The following is an 18,131-nucleotide window of genomic DNA, read 5'->3' on the forward strand; positions in this document are numbered from 1 at the left end:
ATAATTTTTTCAAAAATAAATTTCAAACATGCATATAAAATTTATTTCTAGGAAAAAATTCTAATGAGTCAAAATAGATTTAGGTATCGGAAATAAATTTTTACATACTAGATTTATTAAGTATTTTCTTCAAATATTAATTTTTGACATTGCTACAATTTGACTCTTGTAATTTTTCAAATACTAATTAAGTCCTCTAATATTTCTAAAATTAGGAATTCCTATAGAATTTGAATTTGAGCATACATAATTCCTTTTTAACAATTCAATTTGATTTTTAATTTTTCATTTTCAATTTAAAGTTTATTAAATTGTTCTAAAAGACACGTTGTTGCTAACTTAATTTTGAGATCAATGTTATTTTTTTAAAATTTTACATTCTTGGACCTTAATTTGCATAAAGACCTAAACCTTAGTTTAATACCTTAATAAAGTTGATTAAGAGGTAGAAGATGTACCTCACTTACCGTTTTATACTTGTAGTTTGAGTCTCCTCCTATATCATTGCTTTCTTCTGAAGTAGCTCTTCTTTCATCGATGTTCTCTTCTTTGTGACTTGTCATTAATGCTAGTCCAACATATTTCTCAAGCTCGGACTCTTTTGATAACGACTCGTCCCACATTGCTTTGAGGTTCCTCTGTTTGGTCTTTCTTGACCCTTCGCCATTCTCTTTTTCTTTTAAACTAGGGCAGTTGTTTTTGATATGTCCTCCTTTATTACAGTTGTAGCATCTCATTTTTCTTTTTCCCAAAAGAATTTTCTTGGCCTGTATCTTATTAAATCTACTAGTTTTAAAAAACTTATTTAGCTATCATACCATAAATGCTTCTTCGTCTTTGCTGCTATACTTCTTGTTGGCTTTTAGCTTTAGGTTCTAATTTGACTCTCTTTCTTTTCTTAAATCGACACATCTTGACTAGTGTAATTTCAAAGTTGAAACAATTCTTATAAATTACTTACCTCTAGATCTTTTGAGATGTAGTAGACATCTACTATTGATGTCCACTCTTGGGTTCTCGGAAAGGCGTTGAGTGCATATTGGATTGAGTCTCAATTCGCTACCATTTCTCCGAGGTTGGTAAGTCTGGTGATTATCTCCTTGATCTTTGCATGTAGTTGAGCCACCGTTTCTCCTTTTTCCATTCAAAGGTTCGTTATCTGATTTTGGAGGGTGTTCCATCTTGCTAGCTTGGCATCCGATGTTCTTCCATAAAGCTCCAGGAACTTCTCCTAGAGTTTTTTGGCTGAGTCATAAGTGTCGATCTGATTAACTTCTTCGAATGGTAGTGCGCTCAGCAGATGGAACTTTGCTTTGTTATTGGCCACAAAGTTAGTCTGCTCCTTTTTGCTCTAGAGATGTTCTTCTTTTCTTTTCCGTGCTGATCTGTAGGTGTTGCAAAACCATATTTGATTATAAGAAGAATATCAAAGTCAGTCTTGAAAATTACCTACATAAAACACTTTCAAAGCGTGAACTCCCCCTCGAACTTTGATGGGTAAATGCTTGATCTGACCATCATCTTGTTACTTTAGTTTGTGATTAGTCCTTTTAAAGTAGTTGGGCTCTAATATCACTTGTTGAACCATTGTGGACCAACTAGAAGGACTAAATAGCCTACAATGAAAAGTTAACACTTCTCTTGCTATCAAACTTAGCAAGGACGCAGTTAATTTGTTAAAATAATAAAACATAAACAAAGTAAGAGACACAATGAATTTACTTAGTTTGCAATAGGAAAGGTTGCTAATCCAAGGAAACTCAACTAGAAAAGTCTCCTTCGTTGAAGATGGAGTAGCCTCTTACAGACTTTAAAAGCTCATAAATTAAAGGATGAATATAGAAATGAAGTACAAAGTGTGTTATGGATTGAGGACAAGCCTTTTTTTTTATAGCACATTGATTAAAAGTGACTGTTTGCTAAGGTGGTAATTCGAGGCGCCTTGAACAGTTGAAGGCGCCTCCATGTGAATAAAGATTTATCTATGCCAACGTTCACTTTTCTGATCTAGTAGATTGGAGGCGCCTCAAATAGGCTGAGCTGAACTCCACAATTTATCTCTTCACCAACAACTCCAGCTTATTGGAGGTGCTTCCCGTTGACCCGAGGCGCCTTGGGTACTATTCATCCGAGGTGCCTCTAGTTAATTGAGGCCCCTTGAACACTGTTCACCGAATGATCAATTTCAACATTGATCATTCCACTTTCACGCTCGCTTAGGTAATGTTTCGATCATCCAGAGTTGAGTTCACCCAACCCAATTCTGACCTTCTCCTAGAGCATGCTTTCTCCCTGATTTCTCGTCCCTCAGATGCGCTGCAGGTGTCCTTCTAGCTTCATCGGTGTACTCTTCTGCAACTCCTCATCCTTCGGATGTGTCAAGCCTGTCGACTCAGTTTTTGTGTCATCTTTTTTATCGTTGTGTCTTCCGTTAGACTTCTTGTGCTTTTAAGTCTCTATACACTTAGAGACAAGACATCAAATCCGCAGAACCTAACTTAACTTAGTTAACCAAATCAAAAATAACCCCGGGCTCTTATAGTAATTTGTACAATGTGAATGCTTATTAAGTTTTGAGAGGTCAAAATTTTGACTCAGATTGGACCACGAGACATAAAATATACCAAATTTAAGCTTGTTCAAAGATCTACATTTATTATCGAATGTAACTATTACAACTCAGCCTTAGGTTGACAAAAATATCATTTAAAGCTTTTTTGAAAATTTTGAAGAATTTTAGTCCTCCTTATTAAGGTTATTTTTTATATTGTAGCAGTTACGATTTATAACGTCCGATCAATTCAGGATTTAGGCGACAAATATCGATGATATAATAATGAGAATAGTAAAATAATGTCAAATAGTATATTGAAGAATGAATATGCCATTTTACAAGATAGTAGCGCTCTTTTGATAAAAAAAATCAAAAAGAGCAAATTTTTCATTATATATATATATATATATATAGCGGGCCGGAGTTCTACACTTACGTTGTGGACCTGAGTGAGTCGAGATGCTCGAAAGTGATCCGGACACCCCTAGTGAGTAGGAGTCGGGGCACCCGGATCACTTCCGGATGCCCCGACTCTCAAGTCCGCAGCATAGGCCCGCACGGCCCAGTCCAAAACATATATATACACACAATAATATCAGCTTATACACCCAATGATGCACACCTTGTGAGTACTAGTGTATTTTATTTTTTCTTTATTTTTCTTAGAACTTAGGATTTAGAATTTAGAGTTTAGTTTTTAGGATTTAGAAGTTGGGTTATAGTACTAGAGCTATACAAATTTTAAAAACTAAAATAAAATTACGCATGGTGCTCACAAGGTGTACACCATTGGATGTCTAAGTATATATAGAGAGAGTTTTGATATGCCGCTCAACTTACAGTCATTTTTTTTTGTTTATTTTTTTGGCTTACGGTTAAGCCATTTATAATTTTGCTATAGGGTCTAGGGGTTGAGTCATAGTATTAAGCATAAAAAAAATTCAAAATAAATTTTTCTAGGTGCTCAAGAGGTGTGCAACGTAAGGTGTGTGGATAATAAACACACACCAATTTTATGTTGCAGACTTACGTTGAGCAACTGAGACGTGTATTTTTTTTTTTTTGATTTTTTGTTTATTTTTTTTAGATTACAATTATGTCATTTAGTATTTTATCTTTATGGGTTGGGTTATAATATTAAATATAAAAAAAATAAATTAAAAAAAATATTTTAGGTGGGCACGATGTGCAACATAAAGTGGGTGACATATCAAAATCATATATATACTTTGTAAGCACTCTATATAATTTTCTAAAATTTTTTATTTCTATAACTTTAATATTATTGCTCAATCCCTAAAATCTAAACCTTAAATTTTAAACTCTAAAAAAAATATATCAGTTTCTTCTATATATATAACCGGCCCGGCCCGGCCCGTCTCAGTTCGCCGCTGGATCTCACCGATCTGCCTCGTCGGCCGAAGTGGAGCCCACATGGGCCCATGTGGCGAAGCGGACACGACGAGGAAGTCGAGGCGAAGAGCGAGGGTTCGCGTCGATTAATGGCGACGGCTTCCCCAAATGTAGCTATCCCCGGCGCGAGCGGAGACGCATCACCAGGAGGCGACGAGTAAAGAGGGCGACTCATGGAGACCGACAGGGTTCCTCTTCCTCCTTCCTCTTCTTCGATCCAGTCGTCGTCGTTGATCGCGATTATCTAGCGGAGTTCCGGCCGAAGGACCACCAGGGCGAAAGGTAAAATTACGCCTTTCCTTCTTCTTCTTCTTTTCCTCCTCCTCCTACTCTTTCTAGCATTAAATAAGTTGATTTTTTCCCCCTATGCGTAATGTCGCATGCCCCCTTTTTTTTATTAAAGAAATGTTTCTTCCCGTGGTAATTTTATTTTATTTTTATTGCGATCGTCAATGGATGGCGTGTGTTTGGCAGAGGCCAAAGGTATCGATTTTATTTGATTTTATTATTCTGGAAGAACGATTCCGATTTGATATGAACTGTAGTTACGCGATTTAGGGCTGCATTGAGTCTGTGTACCTTGAAAATTCCCTGCATTGTTGATCTTGAGAAATTGGACCTGCTTAGAATTTTTATGTTTGGAAATGAACAAACTCCATAATTGGTGTCCGTTATCTCTGAAACTACTACTAATGTACTCGTCTTAATTCGAATCCCTTTATACTGAAGAATCATCCACTTTGTTCTTAAGAAAATTTTGAAATAGTCTTCAGCTGAACTGCTAATTATACTTCTGTTCTCTCTGCTTTGATTTTCTTTTCTTTTTTTGTCCTTAAGACATTTACTATGCTCACTTTGTTTATTCTATAGATCTATGAAAATGGCAAGGCTTGTGATGTAGTGTTTGACAAAGTTTTGATATAATCTCTTTGGGAACATACAACTTGAAAGTTCTATAATCCACTTGTTGAATCTGTTCAACACATATCTGTTTCAACAGAGGAGATGACAGGCTACATAAAAGTTTGTTTTTCTCTTGCAGAAAGGGATTGTTGATGTTTTTTACAGGACTATTCAAAACTTAGGACTAGTAGCATGGCTGAACAGAATCAAGAGACTGTCCCTGTTCCCGCGAACTTACCTTTGAAGCGCAAACGCGGGCGTCCCCAAAAGTATGATTTAGATAAGTCTAAGTGGCCGGCAACTTGCTTGTCGAACTAATTCAACTAAAGTATTTGTGCTCTCAGGGTTCAAACTGCTACGAATTCAAGTCTTGGCATTCAGGTTACTCCAAATCAAGTTGATCTTGCTGCCTTGTCTGGCATGAGTCCTCAAACTCTTCCATTTCACACCCTTCCGAAGATCGATTTTGATCCAACTGTCCATTCGAGAAGTGTCTGCTTCGGGCACCACTCTGAAGTTAACCCAACTCAACCTAATTCTGCCGCCGCTTCAAGCCAAAAGACTAATGGTCTACTCGGGCAGAGTGTGTGTGGCACGCTGGATGGAACCTTTGAGGCTGGTTATCTGCTAACCGTCAAAGTAGCTGGCACCGATCATGTCTTGAAGGGTATAGTGTTTGATCCGCTTCGCTGTGTCCCTATTTCAGAAGAGAATGATATCGCGCCATTGATTCCCATGGCAAGGCCGATTGGAAACCTACATTTAGCAGTTGAAAAACCTAGTCAGGCACTCATTTCAGTACCAGTCCGTCCTGCCTCTTCATCATTCGATGTCGTGTTGCCCGTCCAGAGGAGCGTACCCCCTGCAGATTCAAAATCTGCAAACCAATTGCTGACGCCCCCTAACCTTCCACTTTCTGTGGCTAATAACTCTTCTGTGCTCAATACAAATGAAGCAATACCGAAAGTTACGGAGTCTGCACCTCAAAATGCAGCTGTTGATGAATCCCAAGCAGAGGCTTTCCTTGCTAACAAAGAAAATCCTCGGATGACCTCTGCAGTCCGTCCAGATGATCGAAGCAAAAACGTTATCGAGCCTCACGGAGCAGAATCATCTGCCAACATAAACACGGTGGAAATCTCAGGACCAAATCAAAGACAGCATCCCTTTGAAGATCTATTACATGGTAAATTGGTAGTAAAGCTTACAATTCTGTATGCTAAAATCCTAAGGCAGGTAGTGATGAGCTATGTTTTGCAGGCAGTGTGCCACAACATTGTGAGCAAGCATCTGACAGGGGGCAAAGCTGTAGAGCTCTAAAGTTGCAGGATGAGTTACGGAACCCTTGAAATGGAGGGACTTGTTAGGTTTAGAACTAGTAGGAAGAATTAGAAGTAGGTACAGTAGTTGGAAGAAACGTGAAACAGGCCGCAGTTTTTTGTTATCCAAATTAACTGTAAATTTTACTGGCTGCGTGGGTGAATTTCTCTGTTCACAAGCCTGTCCTTGACAAAGCAGCTGCCTTTTTTGTGTTTAGGTTTTACAATGAATAAATAAAATAATCAGACCACCAAGAATCTTTGGCAATGTTCTTCTTGTATGTTTTTGTTAGAGGGGCGTATATTTCTCCTCTACTCTGTTTTGATTACCAAGTACTTACTTAACTCTGCACCATTATTTTCCATGGCTGAGGGAAACAGACTAACCTGACAAAATTGGTAGCACTCCAAGATCCAGCTAAGAGATCTATCGGAAACTATAAACTTTGGCACCGGGGGGTCATCACACAATTTATTGGAAAATATAGCCGTCGACACCAGGGAAAGGGATAATGCTGCAAGAAGGGAAGATGTGTTGGTGCTTCTACTGTTTGGTTCTCACCAGCTATGATAGGGGGGTGCCATAGGCAGCTGCATATGCTGTGCCGTTGTACCTAAAATGATGAAGCATTTGCTAATAAAATTAGAGAAAAGTAGGCAAATGAAAATAAGAACGATATGATTTCAATAGTCATCGAATTTCCATGATGATTTTAGGGCATTAAACTACAGCTCAATGCTCCCACACCTATAAGATTATCAAAAAGTTGAATAAATGGCATACTTAGGAAAGCTAACACTCAAAAAATTGAGTAGCTTGTAGATTACCAAAAAAATTCCAACCCTAAAGGTATCTGTGTGAAATACAAAAATCTTCAAATTCAAGTTGGATCAGTTTTTTTTAATGGTTCAGGCAACTCATGTCGTTTGGGGTCCCCCTCATAACCCAGGTTAATTTGAATGCATATACATGGAATTATTTTGAGAAGTTTATGAGGCAAGAGTACCTTGAAACTTCATTATATTCGCTTGATGAAGGAGAAGCTGAGGCTGCCCTTGTGGCATGAATTGTGTTCCTTGAATTGGCTCCATGAAGCAAAAGGAAAATATCAGCTCAAAAGTAAAAAAAGTAACACACAAAGATATAACACATCATAAATCACTGGTAAAGGAAAAGCTAGAATCTAAGGTGAATCAAAACGAGAAATTTCTGACAACAGTTGAGAAACATACTCCATGTGTGTAGAAGTAAAATACTCAAGCTATTTGAAATGTTGAACCATAAGAAGTCGATCAAGAGACTTTCATTTTCATGGTCTTTCCTGGCCTTTGTTGACACTTGAATCAACTATACATCAACTCAATTCCAGTTACTGATTTATTTAAAGTTCGCTTTTAGCATAAATAAACAATTCTGGAATAATTTTCTCATATAGGAACTTTTTTTTTTCAAGCGACAACAAATGCAGTCAAACCATTTCAACCAAACAACATAATCACCATTTTTTTAGTTATGAACTTGTAACTTCTCGAATACTTTATGGCTGACTCTGGACCTGAACCATAATTTTACTTTTAAATTTCTTGTGCGTTATTCTAAGCAGCATTTGATGTTTTACATTATGGCAAATAGCACTTCTAACTATCATAGTGAAATTTTCTTTAATGGCTTCCTTCTTACTTCACATCCATCCATTTCAACTCTAAATTTACTGGATATTCTATTGATTGAACTGAAGATGCGCTTTATAAAACCCTAATTATCCTTCCTTTCTTATTTGCATAGAGAAGTTATCCTCTTTCCTCAACCATCATGATATCAAAATGGACATTCTGAATAGAATCATCAAGGGAAGCCTTAATTTGAATCTCATTGAAGAAGTATCTCATTACCACCACATATTTCTCATGAATCAACAAGCTTCAGAGATTATGGTAACTCTGTTGGAGTTGATAGTTTATAGAAATGCTTCTCAAGTTCATATTTTCACGTTATCTTAATGCAAATGTACAAAAGATATTCCATTCAGGCACTAGCTCATCTTGATAGTGGGAGAGACTAACTGGATAGAAAATATCAGCAACGATGTAGTGAACACCATGAAGAATGGTGGACAATCATGCATGCAGATTGCAGAAGAATAATTACCTGGGGAAAAGGATGCAGATACACAGGCATATTTAGTGGCCCGGCGGGTACCTACGATCAAGATTGTAAATATTATCAAATTAAATTAACATGGAAAGTAAATGCCTTAACCATCTCAAACAACTGGCTGTTAGACCCAATTATTTGGGGCTTCCTAACGAAAAATAAAGAGTTCATTAATATAAAAGGGGAAAGTAGCTAGACTTACCATTTGGGAATGTGGATTCAAGTATACATGTCCTGATTGAAGAGGGTGATATTGACTGTTGACACGGACTGGAAGTTGGCGAATGCTACTGTTCCCCATAATCTGCTTGAAAATATAAATTAAAAAAATAAACAAATATAATTCCCGGAGTTTTGAGTTTTACCATTGTTATAGAATTGTCATGTAGCACCAATAAGGTATGGACCAGGAAAAACTATAATGAATATAAATTGTAACCTACAAATGACAGAGGAAAAGAACTAATAGTTTAAAGTTTAGTTATTAAAAAATAAGAGTTTGATTAATCGAAAGAGACCTGGAATTGATAAAGAAAGCATCATGCATATTCAATGAAAAGAAAGCATTTAAGGAACGTACAGGGCGAGAGTAATTAGTTCCGTTTCCAGGTTGTGCAACAATTAGGTTATTGTACGGAACCACTTTACTTGGTACTGTGAGACGGCTTGCTAGAGAGTTCATCTCATTTCCTAATTGTGCACCTACAGCAGGCACCATAGAAAGGCTATTCGACATTTGACTCGGGCTTATTAGTCTGGGCACGGGTGCTAGTGCTTGTCTAAAATTTGCTGTTGACGGTGTGAAATCCTTTGCACCTGGATTGAGCTTTGATTCCTGTAAAATTAAAGAAGTACACAAATGCAAGAACAAAATATTGAAAAATAAATGAATAAAACTAATGCAAACAATTCAAATGACGGGCTAGTGTATGTAGATATACTATTGATCTATTAGATTTGACAAATAAATAAAGTCCGCAACAAGTATGGACAAAACTTCCACTGACAGAAAGTTTGATGGGAAGAGTTCACTTCCCTCTATCAGTAGAATTATGTGCTTCTATATGTTATGGCTATCAATTTATGTGTAGTAATCAAGTAATCAAATAATTAGACCATAAACATATTAAAGAAACAAAAAAAAAAAGAGAGGAATCTAGCAGTAGCTTCTCATTCCAGTTGTCATCCAAGTAACAGAGTAGGTGGTCATGCAGTGGATTCCCATGCAGCCTAGCTTTGGTGCAAAGACATGATAACACAACTGATTTGGAAGGATAAAATAACACCATGTATGGTTCATGGAGTGGAATAGATTTTCCTAGGAAAGGAAATAGAGTAGGATTGAATTAGGAATACCTAATTATGAGTTCCACATTTGGTTCATGGAATGTAATAGATTGTTCTCACTCCTTAGTCAAATTTATAGGAATATTTTAAGTGCGAGAAAAGGAATAGTCTACACAAAATCAGAATATCTCTAAATAGACATTTTGCCCATCCAATCTAGTCCTCTAGGGTTCTACAGCAGGGAAAGTCCCTCTGACTTGCTCAATCAGTTCATCTAGCATGGCTTGTTCAGCACATCCATCTCAACCAATTACCCCATACAGTCCGCTCTATCAAGCTCACTTGAACCATCTAACCCACCTATCTTGTCTATGCCGCTCGACAATTCATAAGGAATAGAATAATTATTCCCAGGAACCAAACAACCATAAAATGATATCCAACAGTAAGTTCCCTTGTGCACATTTACTGCTTTGAGATCTTTACAAATCTAAATAAATGAAAGCAACCCTCTACTTTATAGCTTGAAGAAAAGTTGTAACGTTCCAACCATGCCCTCTACTTTACATATAGAAGCAAAGCTGTTACATTCCAACCGTGCCCTCTACTTTACAGATAGAAGCAAAGCTATTACATTCCAACCATGCCCTCTACTTTGCAGCTAGAAGAAAACATTCCGCATCCCAACTATTAAAGTGGCTTAAGGAATCGAAGAATTGGTAGTACATTTTTTTTCAGACAAAAGTGGGAGATAGGAAATCCTGCAACTCACCTTAGTAATAATACTTCCAGCTTTAATTTTCTTAGGGATTGTTGTATTAGATGGTACTAATCCATTAGCACATGAATTGGTGGTTGTAGTATCTGATGAACAAACTGAAGTTCTAGTATCTGATGAGATCGATGCTTTGGAAGCTTCGCTTTCTTGAGTAGCTAACCGGACAGGTAGAGAAGAAAGGTCGCTATTTCTTCCATTGCTGTTTGCTGAATAAGAATTTGCAACAACAAATTTCAAGAAGAAAACATAGTATTTTTATTTGAAGTAATTTCTCAAGAAGAAAACAAATGACTCACGGATAGGACTTGAAGGAGCTCCATGGGCCACCTGCATGAACGATTATCATAAGCTCAACTGACCAGAAAAGTATATTATCCAATGATATGAAGATTGAAATGTATGTCATATTCAATTTAAGTTATAGTTCTAGAAACCTCGAAAATTGGATTCTCCTCTTTGTCTCCATCAGCTTGGCACCCTGTGTCCTGTCTGCAGCAAACTAATGAGATCAAGGTAGTAAATGCCCTAGTTATTAGGAACCAGTGTAAAAACCAAACAATGTTAATTTAGAGAAGAAATGTTTGGTTTTGGGATAGGTGCCCATTTATTTGTTAAGGATTCCATAGCTACTAAAAATCATTTTATTTGTTTAATTAACCTCACAAATATCTGGTATTCTATCTTTTAAGAAATCATAGTATTCTGTTACTTTCTCACCATAGCATATGCTCTATCAATTGAAATTCAACACCATTCTAAAAGCAGAACTCCACTTAGGGTATTGGAGTTTTTGTTCATCTGAAATCAGAGTGTCAGTGCCTTGAGAAAATGAACTCTCCTACTCCGATGGTAACTGTCGACCACACTTTCTAAGACTGTCAATTCAGATAAACAATAACAATTTGACAACAAACCAAGTGAACATGGAATTTGATGATGACTTAAAAGACAAATAGGGTCCAAAAAAGGACCTGAAAGTCCCGTTATCACGTTCCTTCCAACACAGCTGCCAAAAGAGTTTGAGAGATGACCAACAATAGGACTTGAGACTAGATAGATATCTTGGTTATTTTGTTGATAGATTGTTTGATCTGTAAATAGGGTAAAGGTGGCAGTGCTGCACAAAGATTTAAAAAAAATAAAAAATAGGGCAAATGTATGTCAGTCCATAAGGATTCCAACTATAAGGATCTCTGAAGTATTAGAGTTGTAAATATGATAAGTTGGCAAAAATGCGCATAAAATTCGTGAGGAAAAAAAGAGGATATCAGTATGTCAATTCATAAGACTTCCACCTATAGCAGTCTCTAAGATCATTGATTGCAAATAATTTCAGCGAGTAGGTTCCGTTCCACAATATTGACACCAATAAAAGAGATTTTATGATCATGCACAGTCAATTTAGCAGGTAAAGCAATATTAGAAGGGCATAATATCCTAACAGAAAGAAGATATATGATTTCCCATAATTCACCATGATTCCATACCGGTTGTTAAATATGGATGAATATAATTAAATAAGAATTCAATCAATTGGCAAGGAACAATGCCTATTATAACAACAAACATTAACCAAGAGAATTAAGTTTTCATACACCCCACAAACCTTGAAGCGTCAGAGTTGTGAAATGTCGATCCCTTTTCTTCACTTTCTATTTCCCTACTACATGAATGGGACTCAACATGATTCACTGACTCTGCACTTTTGCCAGAGACACGGTCAACAACGCCTTCAGCTGGAAGTATAAAACCCTGGTAAAAAGGCGGAACTACATAAGAGAAGGTTCCCACTGGGAGTAAGGAAAAAGATTTACCTTTACGACTACTTGAACAAGATCAGACGAAAGCACGATGAGAGTATCCACACAATCTCCTAATGCTAAGTTAGTGAGACATTTCCCTTTCCCTACTTTCGTCGCTTTCTTCAACACAACACCTAAGCGGATAAGAAAAACAGGATTAAGTTCAAAAGTTCGTAAATCCACAACAAGCACATATCTCACGTTACCCCATTATTAAGCCAACGAAAATTTGAAAATATTAAAATCAGATTCAAGGACTAAAAAAAGTAAGCCGTATGTGTTAAAAACAAAGGAGAATTTTTTTTAGCCAGAAATCATCGATCAACTGACAAAGATTCGACCTTCCGTAAACATCCACCAAAAAGATCGTCTATTGGGGGCAGGGAAGTAGCGATTGACCAGACGGTCCAGACCAACACTATTTGAATTGAGATAGAGTTCATAGGATGATCAAGGTGGAGAAAAGCAGGAAGCGGGAGGTCCTACCGTGGTCCTTTTCGAAGCAGGCAGTGTGCAAGATGCCGCAGTAGAGGGATCCGTCCTTGACCTGGACTTCGACGGGGAGGCCGACGATGCACATCGTGGTGTACAGCAAGGCGTCGCCAAGAGAGGAGGCTGTGGGAATCTCCTCGTTTACGCTTTCTTTCCTCGAAGGCATTGGCATAGCCGGAATCTTCTCGCTCTCCTCTCCTCGCTATCTCGCGGCCGCTCTTCTTCGTTTCTTCGAAAGGAAGGAATTGTCAGTAGAAAACGAACCGGCCTCCCGCTTAGCAGTTCGCATCAGATTCCGTGCGATTTGATGTTTGATATGAACCGTCGGATTTATAGGATCTTCTAGAACAAAACTTGGGTCCACAAGACGACAAAATTAAGCATATTTGCTTCCTTCCCATATATACACGATAATTTAGCATTTTCAATTAATAAGAATTTAAAGAGATGATTTATCTTTAATTAATAATAACACCCTTAATTGAATTTTATATTTATTATTTTAATTTTTAATTTTCAATTATAGAATTGTAAAATTAAAAAACTGGTATAATAAGTAGTTAATTTTTCATTTCCGGAAAGAAATAGGAATGTGAATATTAAAAATATTAAGGGGTGTTTTTTTTTTTTAATATAAGTAGTATTTATTTCCATTCCACCTATTTTACTTAGTAAAAACTCATTCTCATATTTAAGGATTGAATCCGGACCCAGCATCAATCTCTCATACCAAACATCAACTTTCAAGGGGGCAGATCATTCATTCTCATATTTAGGGATTGAATCCGTGAGACCCAGCATCAATCTCTCAAATCAAACACCAACTTTCAAGGAGGCAGATCTCCTGGTCTCAAAAAAAAATGTACCAGGGATGGACCACTTACACTTACGGTCGGATCGTGGCTGCAATTGGTTGTGATTCCTCCATGTAAGCAAACACCAACTTTCAACGGGGCAGATCACTCATTCTCATATTTAGGGATTGAATCCGTGGGACTCAGCATCAATCTCTCAAACCAAACACCAACTTTCAAAGGGGCAGATCTCCTGGTCTCAAAAAAAAGTGTACCAGGGATGAACCACTTACAATTGCGGCTGGATCGTGGTTACAATTGGTTGTGATCCCTTCCTAGGTTTACTGTCCCCCAGATTATAGTTTGGGTCGTAACGGATTGTTAGAGGCCGCTGGTAGTGGGTAAGTGGCTAGGCAGCCTAACGTCGAGCGAGGGACAACCTCCAGGTGGCCTCCGACCACCCATCCAAACCCAAACTATAATCGAGGAGGACGATGAACCTAGGGAGAGGTCGTAACTAATTACGATCGGATTGCAATCACGATCCGACCGTAATTACATATGGTTTATCCCCTGATCAACTTTTTTATGGACTAGGAGATCTGGACTCAATTTCAATCACTTTCCCATTTCTCACTCTCATTCCATCCAACCGAGCACCCCCTTAAATTTGCCATGACATATATAAAAACAATATCATTCTAAGGTATCCTCCCAATTTGATCCTCTTTAAACCCCTAAATAGTACAAACTGGAAGAGTTTTAGAACCCTAATTATCAGCTTTACAAGTTATAGACACCATTCAATCATGGAGTTCAAAAGGATGTTAGAAAATACCACTCCAACATTCATAAATTCTCCAAATTGTTACAAGAAAATTCCAATCCAGCATCTTTACTGCACCAATGAATGGAATAAAGACGAAAGAAACCTACACAGCAGTTGCTGGAACTTCAATTTCTAACTGACATCTGATGTCAATGGCTTCTGACAGTCTGGTAAGTGTTTGACATACAATGCTTGAATTAATTCGACGTATTCATTCATATTTTCACTCCTCCAATCACTTGTTGCCATTGGAGGAAGATACTTTACGGTGATAGGTGCCGGTCGAACCCTCAAACTACCCTTCCTCCAAGCTGAATGTGTGCCGGTGAGAATCATCGGAACTATTGGCAGTCGTGTCTGCAGTGCTATGCGGATGAAACCCTGAAGTAAACTGACTAATATAAGGATTGATACAGGCATAAGTAGCTCTATATGTCCAAGGAAACTGAGGGATATTTATGTTTATACCTTCTTAAATGGAAGAAGCCTTCCGGATCTTGATCGAGTACCTTCTGGAAAGATGATAAGGGAAAGGTTGTTGTCCATGACTGCACGAGCTGCCTGAGTTCAAGAAATAGAGGTTCACTATGCAACACCACACAATTTGGTTATTGAAGAAACTTGTTAATTAGTGAGTTCAACCTCTTTCAGTGATTCAATTGCGGCAGTAGGGTTGGAGCGATCAATACGGAGATGGTTTGCCAACACATACAGCTGGCCAAGGAGTGGATACCAAATAATCTGCAACAATGAAGTGTTTTGTCAGCAATCGACGAGGTATAATGGAAGCACAAAACTTTTAAGATTAGTATAGAAGGATAAGAAGTTTGGTAGGTAAATTAGTTGTTCAGCTGACCTCTTTTTTTGCTATGCCCACAGTGCCAATTGGGGTCAACCACATAACAAGAAAGATATCTATTGGTGAAGCATGGTTACAAATGAATATAGCCCTTGTATCAGAGAACTCAGAACCTTCGATTTTTATGGGGTTTCCTAGAATCCACAGCTGCAAGAATCAAAAGAACGCATTAGAAGATATTCGACAATAAAGGAAAAATGTAGCTTCAAGATTTTTATGCCATGTGCATAAAAGGATTCATATTTCCTGAGAACTTGTCATGGGTGCTTTGGATTACATCACGTAGTTATTATTGCTGAACTATTGCCTATTTTCATCTTTGGCTGATAAAATAATGGTTGATCAAGGTTTTTATAGTTCAATTTGATGAATGAAGTACCTTCTGGGGTGAAACATTGATGCATCATTAACTGATTGATCAAGGCTTTACTTTTGTTTTGTATTCACAAATGGTGCAATAGGTTTTCTGCAAAACTTGCATAGTTGAGGGGGTCTAGTTGGTTTGGTATCACAACCAACAAATCATTAACACATACACATTAATTGAACCATAATTTCAGAAACCAGCTCAAATGACAAAAGTAAGTGTTCTCAGAAATCACAGCAAATTCTGACTATCAACAAGGTGCAAAGAAATTCCCTTATCTCCATTTTATATCCTTGCCAACCAGAAGAGAGTCAACTGTGTATCTTCTTTCACCGTTAAAAAACTATAAAATAAAATAAACATAATCTTTGTTCACGACAAACATTTTTCACCTCTCTAAACAACGCACTTATCTAGCTCAAAAGAGAGGGGTTTTTTTATCAGGTATCCAGCTTACACCAACTGGAGAGTCTAACCTCACATTTCTGCCACCAAGTAAATTCTGGAAGCGAGGTGGCTCCTGACATGGGCGCTGCATGGATTTTGAACCCTAGTTGCTTGGCAAAAGCACCCTGCAATTTACCACGACACCATACCCTGGGGGCTCAAAAGAGGTTCTTGTTGATCATTAACAAGAAGACATGCACAGAGATCAATTGTACCTTACTAGCTAGATTTTCTTATGATCCAGCTGCAATCGTGAATTGTATGTGTCAGTGAAGTATCTCATTAGTCCAATGTGCAAACTGACTTGAGGTCCAGTGTAGGCTTCAAAGAATGTGTATTGGATGAGGTTTACAAACAAATCTTAAGTTCTAAAAACATAAGTGTGGATCACGGTTCTACTTGAACTTGAGTTCAAAAGAGGATCCCATCTGTGCCTATCTTGTTTGTTACAGCAACCATGATATCATTTTTTATAATACTGTCAATCCACCAGAAATTCACAGGACATATCAACATCTTATAACTAGAGAAACTATAGTAGCTCAATACTAGGTTGAACCAATATGTCCTAGATAAAATATAAAGAAAATGGATATTTAGGTTGGAACATACGCATTGAGCAGGCCAGTGCGGTGTGCATGAGCTTCCTCGTCGTCAACACAAAATGAGTGAATAATGGAACAAGGTATTGTTTGGTTCATGGGATTTCAATTCCATAAGATGGGAATTGATGTGGTATGATTTTCATGAGATTTCAAATCCTAAAAGCTATTTCACTACTTGCAGATAAAATTCTCCAAATTCATGGGATTGCTTAGAAATCATATTATAGTGCTCCCCATCATAAATTGAACAATAAAATCTTTAGTTTATTAATTGTATACCAACGGAACCCTTTTGTTTTCCCAATATAAATCTAACATGGCTTTAAGATCTTGGTTTTCTGAATTGAGCCTAAATAATCAATCTATGATTGAATGATATTGCTGATGATTCGAATCTACTTTGGAGAATCAAAGAGATTGATAAGGAAAAATTGGCATTGTTGATAGAAAAACTCAAAATATTACGATTAGATTTCAAAAGATTTCCCCAATCTATCAGAAGAAAGTAGGCAAACATGAACATACTGGAATCCGAAGAAATGGAATCAACCAGGAAAGGGGCAAATTTTGATCATAGCATCCGGGCAGAAGGGGGAAAAAATCAAAATTTTGATCCAACCTTACCATCAATCGCCCGGTGACATGCCCGTAAAGGTTGCCCTGCCGGATCCGTTCGTAGGGCCACGGAAGCATGAGGAGCAGGACCACCGCCCATGCCAAAGTGGTGGCCAACATGGCGAGGAAGCACGTCAATATCCGGATGGCCGACACAGCCACCGTGCCCCACCGATCGTCGTCCACGAACCCGCCACCGTCACCGTCCTCCTTCGGTCCCGGAAGCCGGAACACCGAGTCGAGGCAGCTCCCCCGGCGATGCCCCTTCAACAGCGAACTGAGCAGTGGCTGATCCATCACCTCTCCCCATCCCCGATCAAATTTCCCTCACAAAAAAACATCCGAAAATTCAATTTTGAAGATGGAGGAGGAATCAAGCGGAAGTAGTACCCAATGCGAAATCTACGAATACAAAATTATGCACGAAAATCCAGCTAAATTAGGAGTTTGTGGAGGAGGAGAAGCGAGTTCGGATTGGGGAAGGCTACTGTTCTTGAGGATGAAAACAAAAAAGTAGCTGGATCTGAGAGGGAATATGTCAGATGCACATATATAATAATTTCAAATTTAGAATTTATATAAATAGAAATGTCATTATTAATTAGATCTTCCTAATATTACAAGAGAATAATTTTAACATTTATATAAATAAAATATATAAAGGAATTAGAAAATATGAAAAAAATTCAAAAAACCTTAATTATCCATATCATCACATTATTCTTTTAAAAATTATTAAAACAATTTAACACTTGAGATATCTTTTTCTTTAATTTAAAATAATGTATAGTGAGTTCGGCTCTTAATGACAATCCCGTAATAACGAAGAAAGAGATATTTGGGCCGTTCATATGGGCTTTATTTGGGGCTCTCCTGCAGCGCGTGGATGGAGATTTCAGAAGAAAAAGAAAG

The 18,131-nt window shown here is 37.6% G+C and overlaps 3 protein-coding genes across 7 annotated transcripts; 1 reads left to right on the forward strand and 2 right to left on the reverse strand.

Annotated features, from left to right (window-relative positions):
- Positions 1-5,009: 5,009 nt before the first annotated feature.
- On the forward strand, positions 5,010-6,457 carry LOC121997514. Its single transcript, XM_042551966.1, has 3 exons — positions 5,010-5,139; positions 5,215-6,056; positions 6,131-6,457. The coding sequence occupies exons 1-3, from the start codon at positions 5,063-5,065 to the stop codon at positions 6,217-6,219; spliced, it is 1,008 nt and encodes a 335-aa protein (XP_042407900.1). The 5' UTR covers positions 5,010-5,062; the 3' UTR covers positions 6,220-6,457.
- On the reverse strand, positions 5,041-12,975 carry LOC121997513. 5 transcript variants are annotated; one of them, XM_042551963.1, is made up of 13 exons: positions 12,698-12,974; positions 12,224-12,345; positions 12,016-12,161; positions 10,844-10,898; positions 10,706-10,736; positions 10,404-10,615; positions 8,925-9,179; positions 8,547-8,648; positions 8,339-8,389; positions 7,197-7,265; positions 6,577-6,803; positions 6,079-6,214; positions 5,041-5,984 (listed from the first exon to the last, which is right to left on the reverse strand). In XM_042551963.1, exons 1-10 carry the CDS (start codon positions 12,873-12,875, stop codon positions 7,209-7,211), a joined length of 1,209 nt encoding a protein of 402 aa, XP_042407897.1. In that variant the 5' UTR covers positions 12,876-12,974; the 3' UTR covers positions 5,041-5,984; positions 6,079-6,214; positions 6,577-6,803; positions 7,197-7,208. The 5 variants fall into 5 exon arrangements, with proteins under 5 accessions (XP_042407897.1, XP_042407895.1, XP_042407896.1 ...); XM_042551961.1 differs by having other exon boundaries at positions 7,197-7,275; positions 12,698-12,973; XM_042551962.1 differs by lacking the exon at positions 6,079-6,214 and having other exon boundaries at positions 7,197-7,275; positions 12,698-12,973.
- Positions 12,976-14,322: 1,347 nt separating this feature from the next.
- LOC121997515 (1-acyl-sn-glycerol-3-phosphate acyltransferase-like) lies at positions 14,323-17,733 on the reverse strand. Its single transcript, XM_042551967.1, has 5 exons — positions 17,229-17,733; positions 15,183-15,332; positions 14,969-15,067; positions 14,795-14,887; positions 14,323-14,707 (listed from the first exon to the last, which is right to left on the reverse strand). Exons 1-5 carry the CDS (start codon positions 17,514-17,516, stop codon positions 14,459-14,461), a joined length of 879 nt encoding a protein of 292 aa, XP_042407901.1. The 5' UTR covers positions 17,517-17,733; the 3' UTR covers positions 14,323-14,458.
- Between the last annotated feature and the right edge of the window lie 398 nt (positions 17,734-18,131).

This window comes from Zingiber officinale, chromosome 6A (assembly GCF_018446385.1).
Source record: "Zingiber officinale cultivar Zhangliang chromosome 6A, Zo_v1.1, whole genome shotgun sequence".
NCBI classification, from domain to species: Eukaryota; Viridiplantae; Streptophyta; class Magnoliopsida; order Zingiberales; family Zingiberaceae; genus Zingiber; species Zingiber officinale.

Bases quoted from the DNA above. Each gene is read 5' to 3' on its own strand.
- LOC121997514 (XM_042551966.1), top strand. From the start codon at position 5,063: ATGGCTGAACAGAATCAAGAGACTGTCCCTGTTCCCGCGAACTTACCT. The intron at 5,140-5,214 runs GTATGATTTAGA...TTGTGCTCTCAG, and splicing joins AAACGCGGGCGTCCCCAAAA to GGTTCAAACTGCTACGAATT. The intron at 6,057-6,130 runs GTAAATTGGTAG...TATGTTTTGCAG, and splicing joins CTTTGAAGATCTATTACATG to GCAGTGTGCCACAACATTGT.
- LOC121997513 (XM_042551962.1), bottom strand. From the start codon at position 12,875: ATGCCAATGCCTTCGAGGAAAGAAAGCGTAAACGAGGAGATTCCCACA. The intron at 10,899-12,015 runs GTTTGTGGGGTG...AGTTTGCTGCAG, and splicing joins CACAACTCTGACGCTTCAAG to ACAGGACACAGGGTGCCAAG. The intron at 10,616-10,705 runs GTGAGTCATTTG...ATTCTTATTCAG, and splicing joins AGCTCCTTCAAGTCCTATCC to CAAACAGCAATGGAAGAAAT.
- LOC121997515 (XM_042551967.1), bottom strand. From the start codon at position 17,516: ATGGATCAGCCACTGCTCAGTTCGCTGTTGAAGGGGCATCGCCGGGGG. The intron at 15,068-15,182 runs GTCAGCTGAACA...TCATTGTTGCAG, and splicing joins TGGGCATAGCAAAAAAAGAG to ATTATTTGGTATCCACTCCT. The intron at 14,708-14,794 runs GTATAAACATAA...AGTTTACTTCAG, and splicing joins GGCTTCTTCCATTTAAGAAG to GGTTTCATCCGCATAGCACT.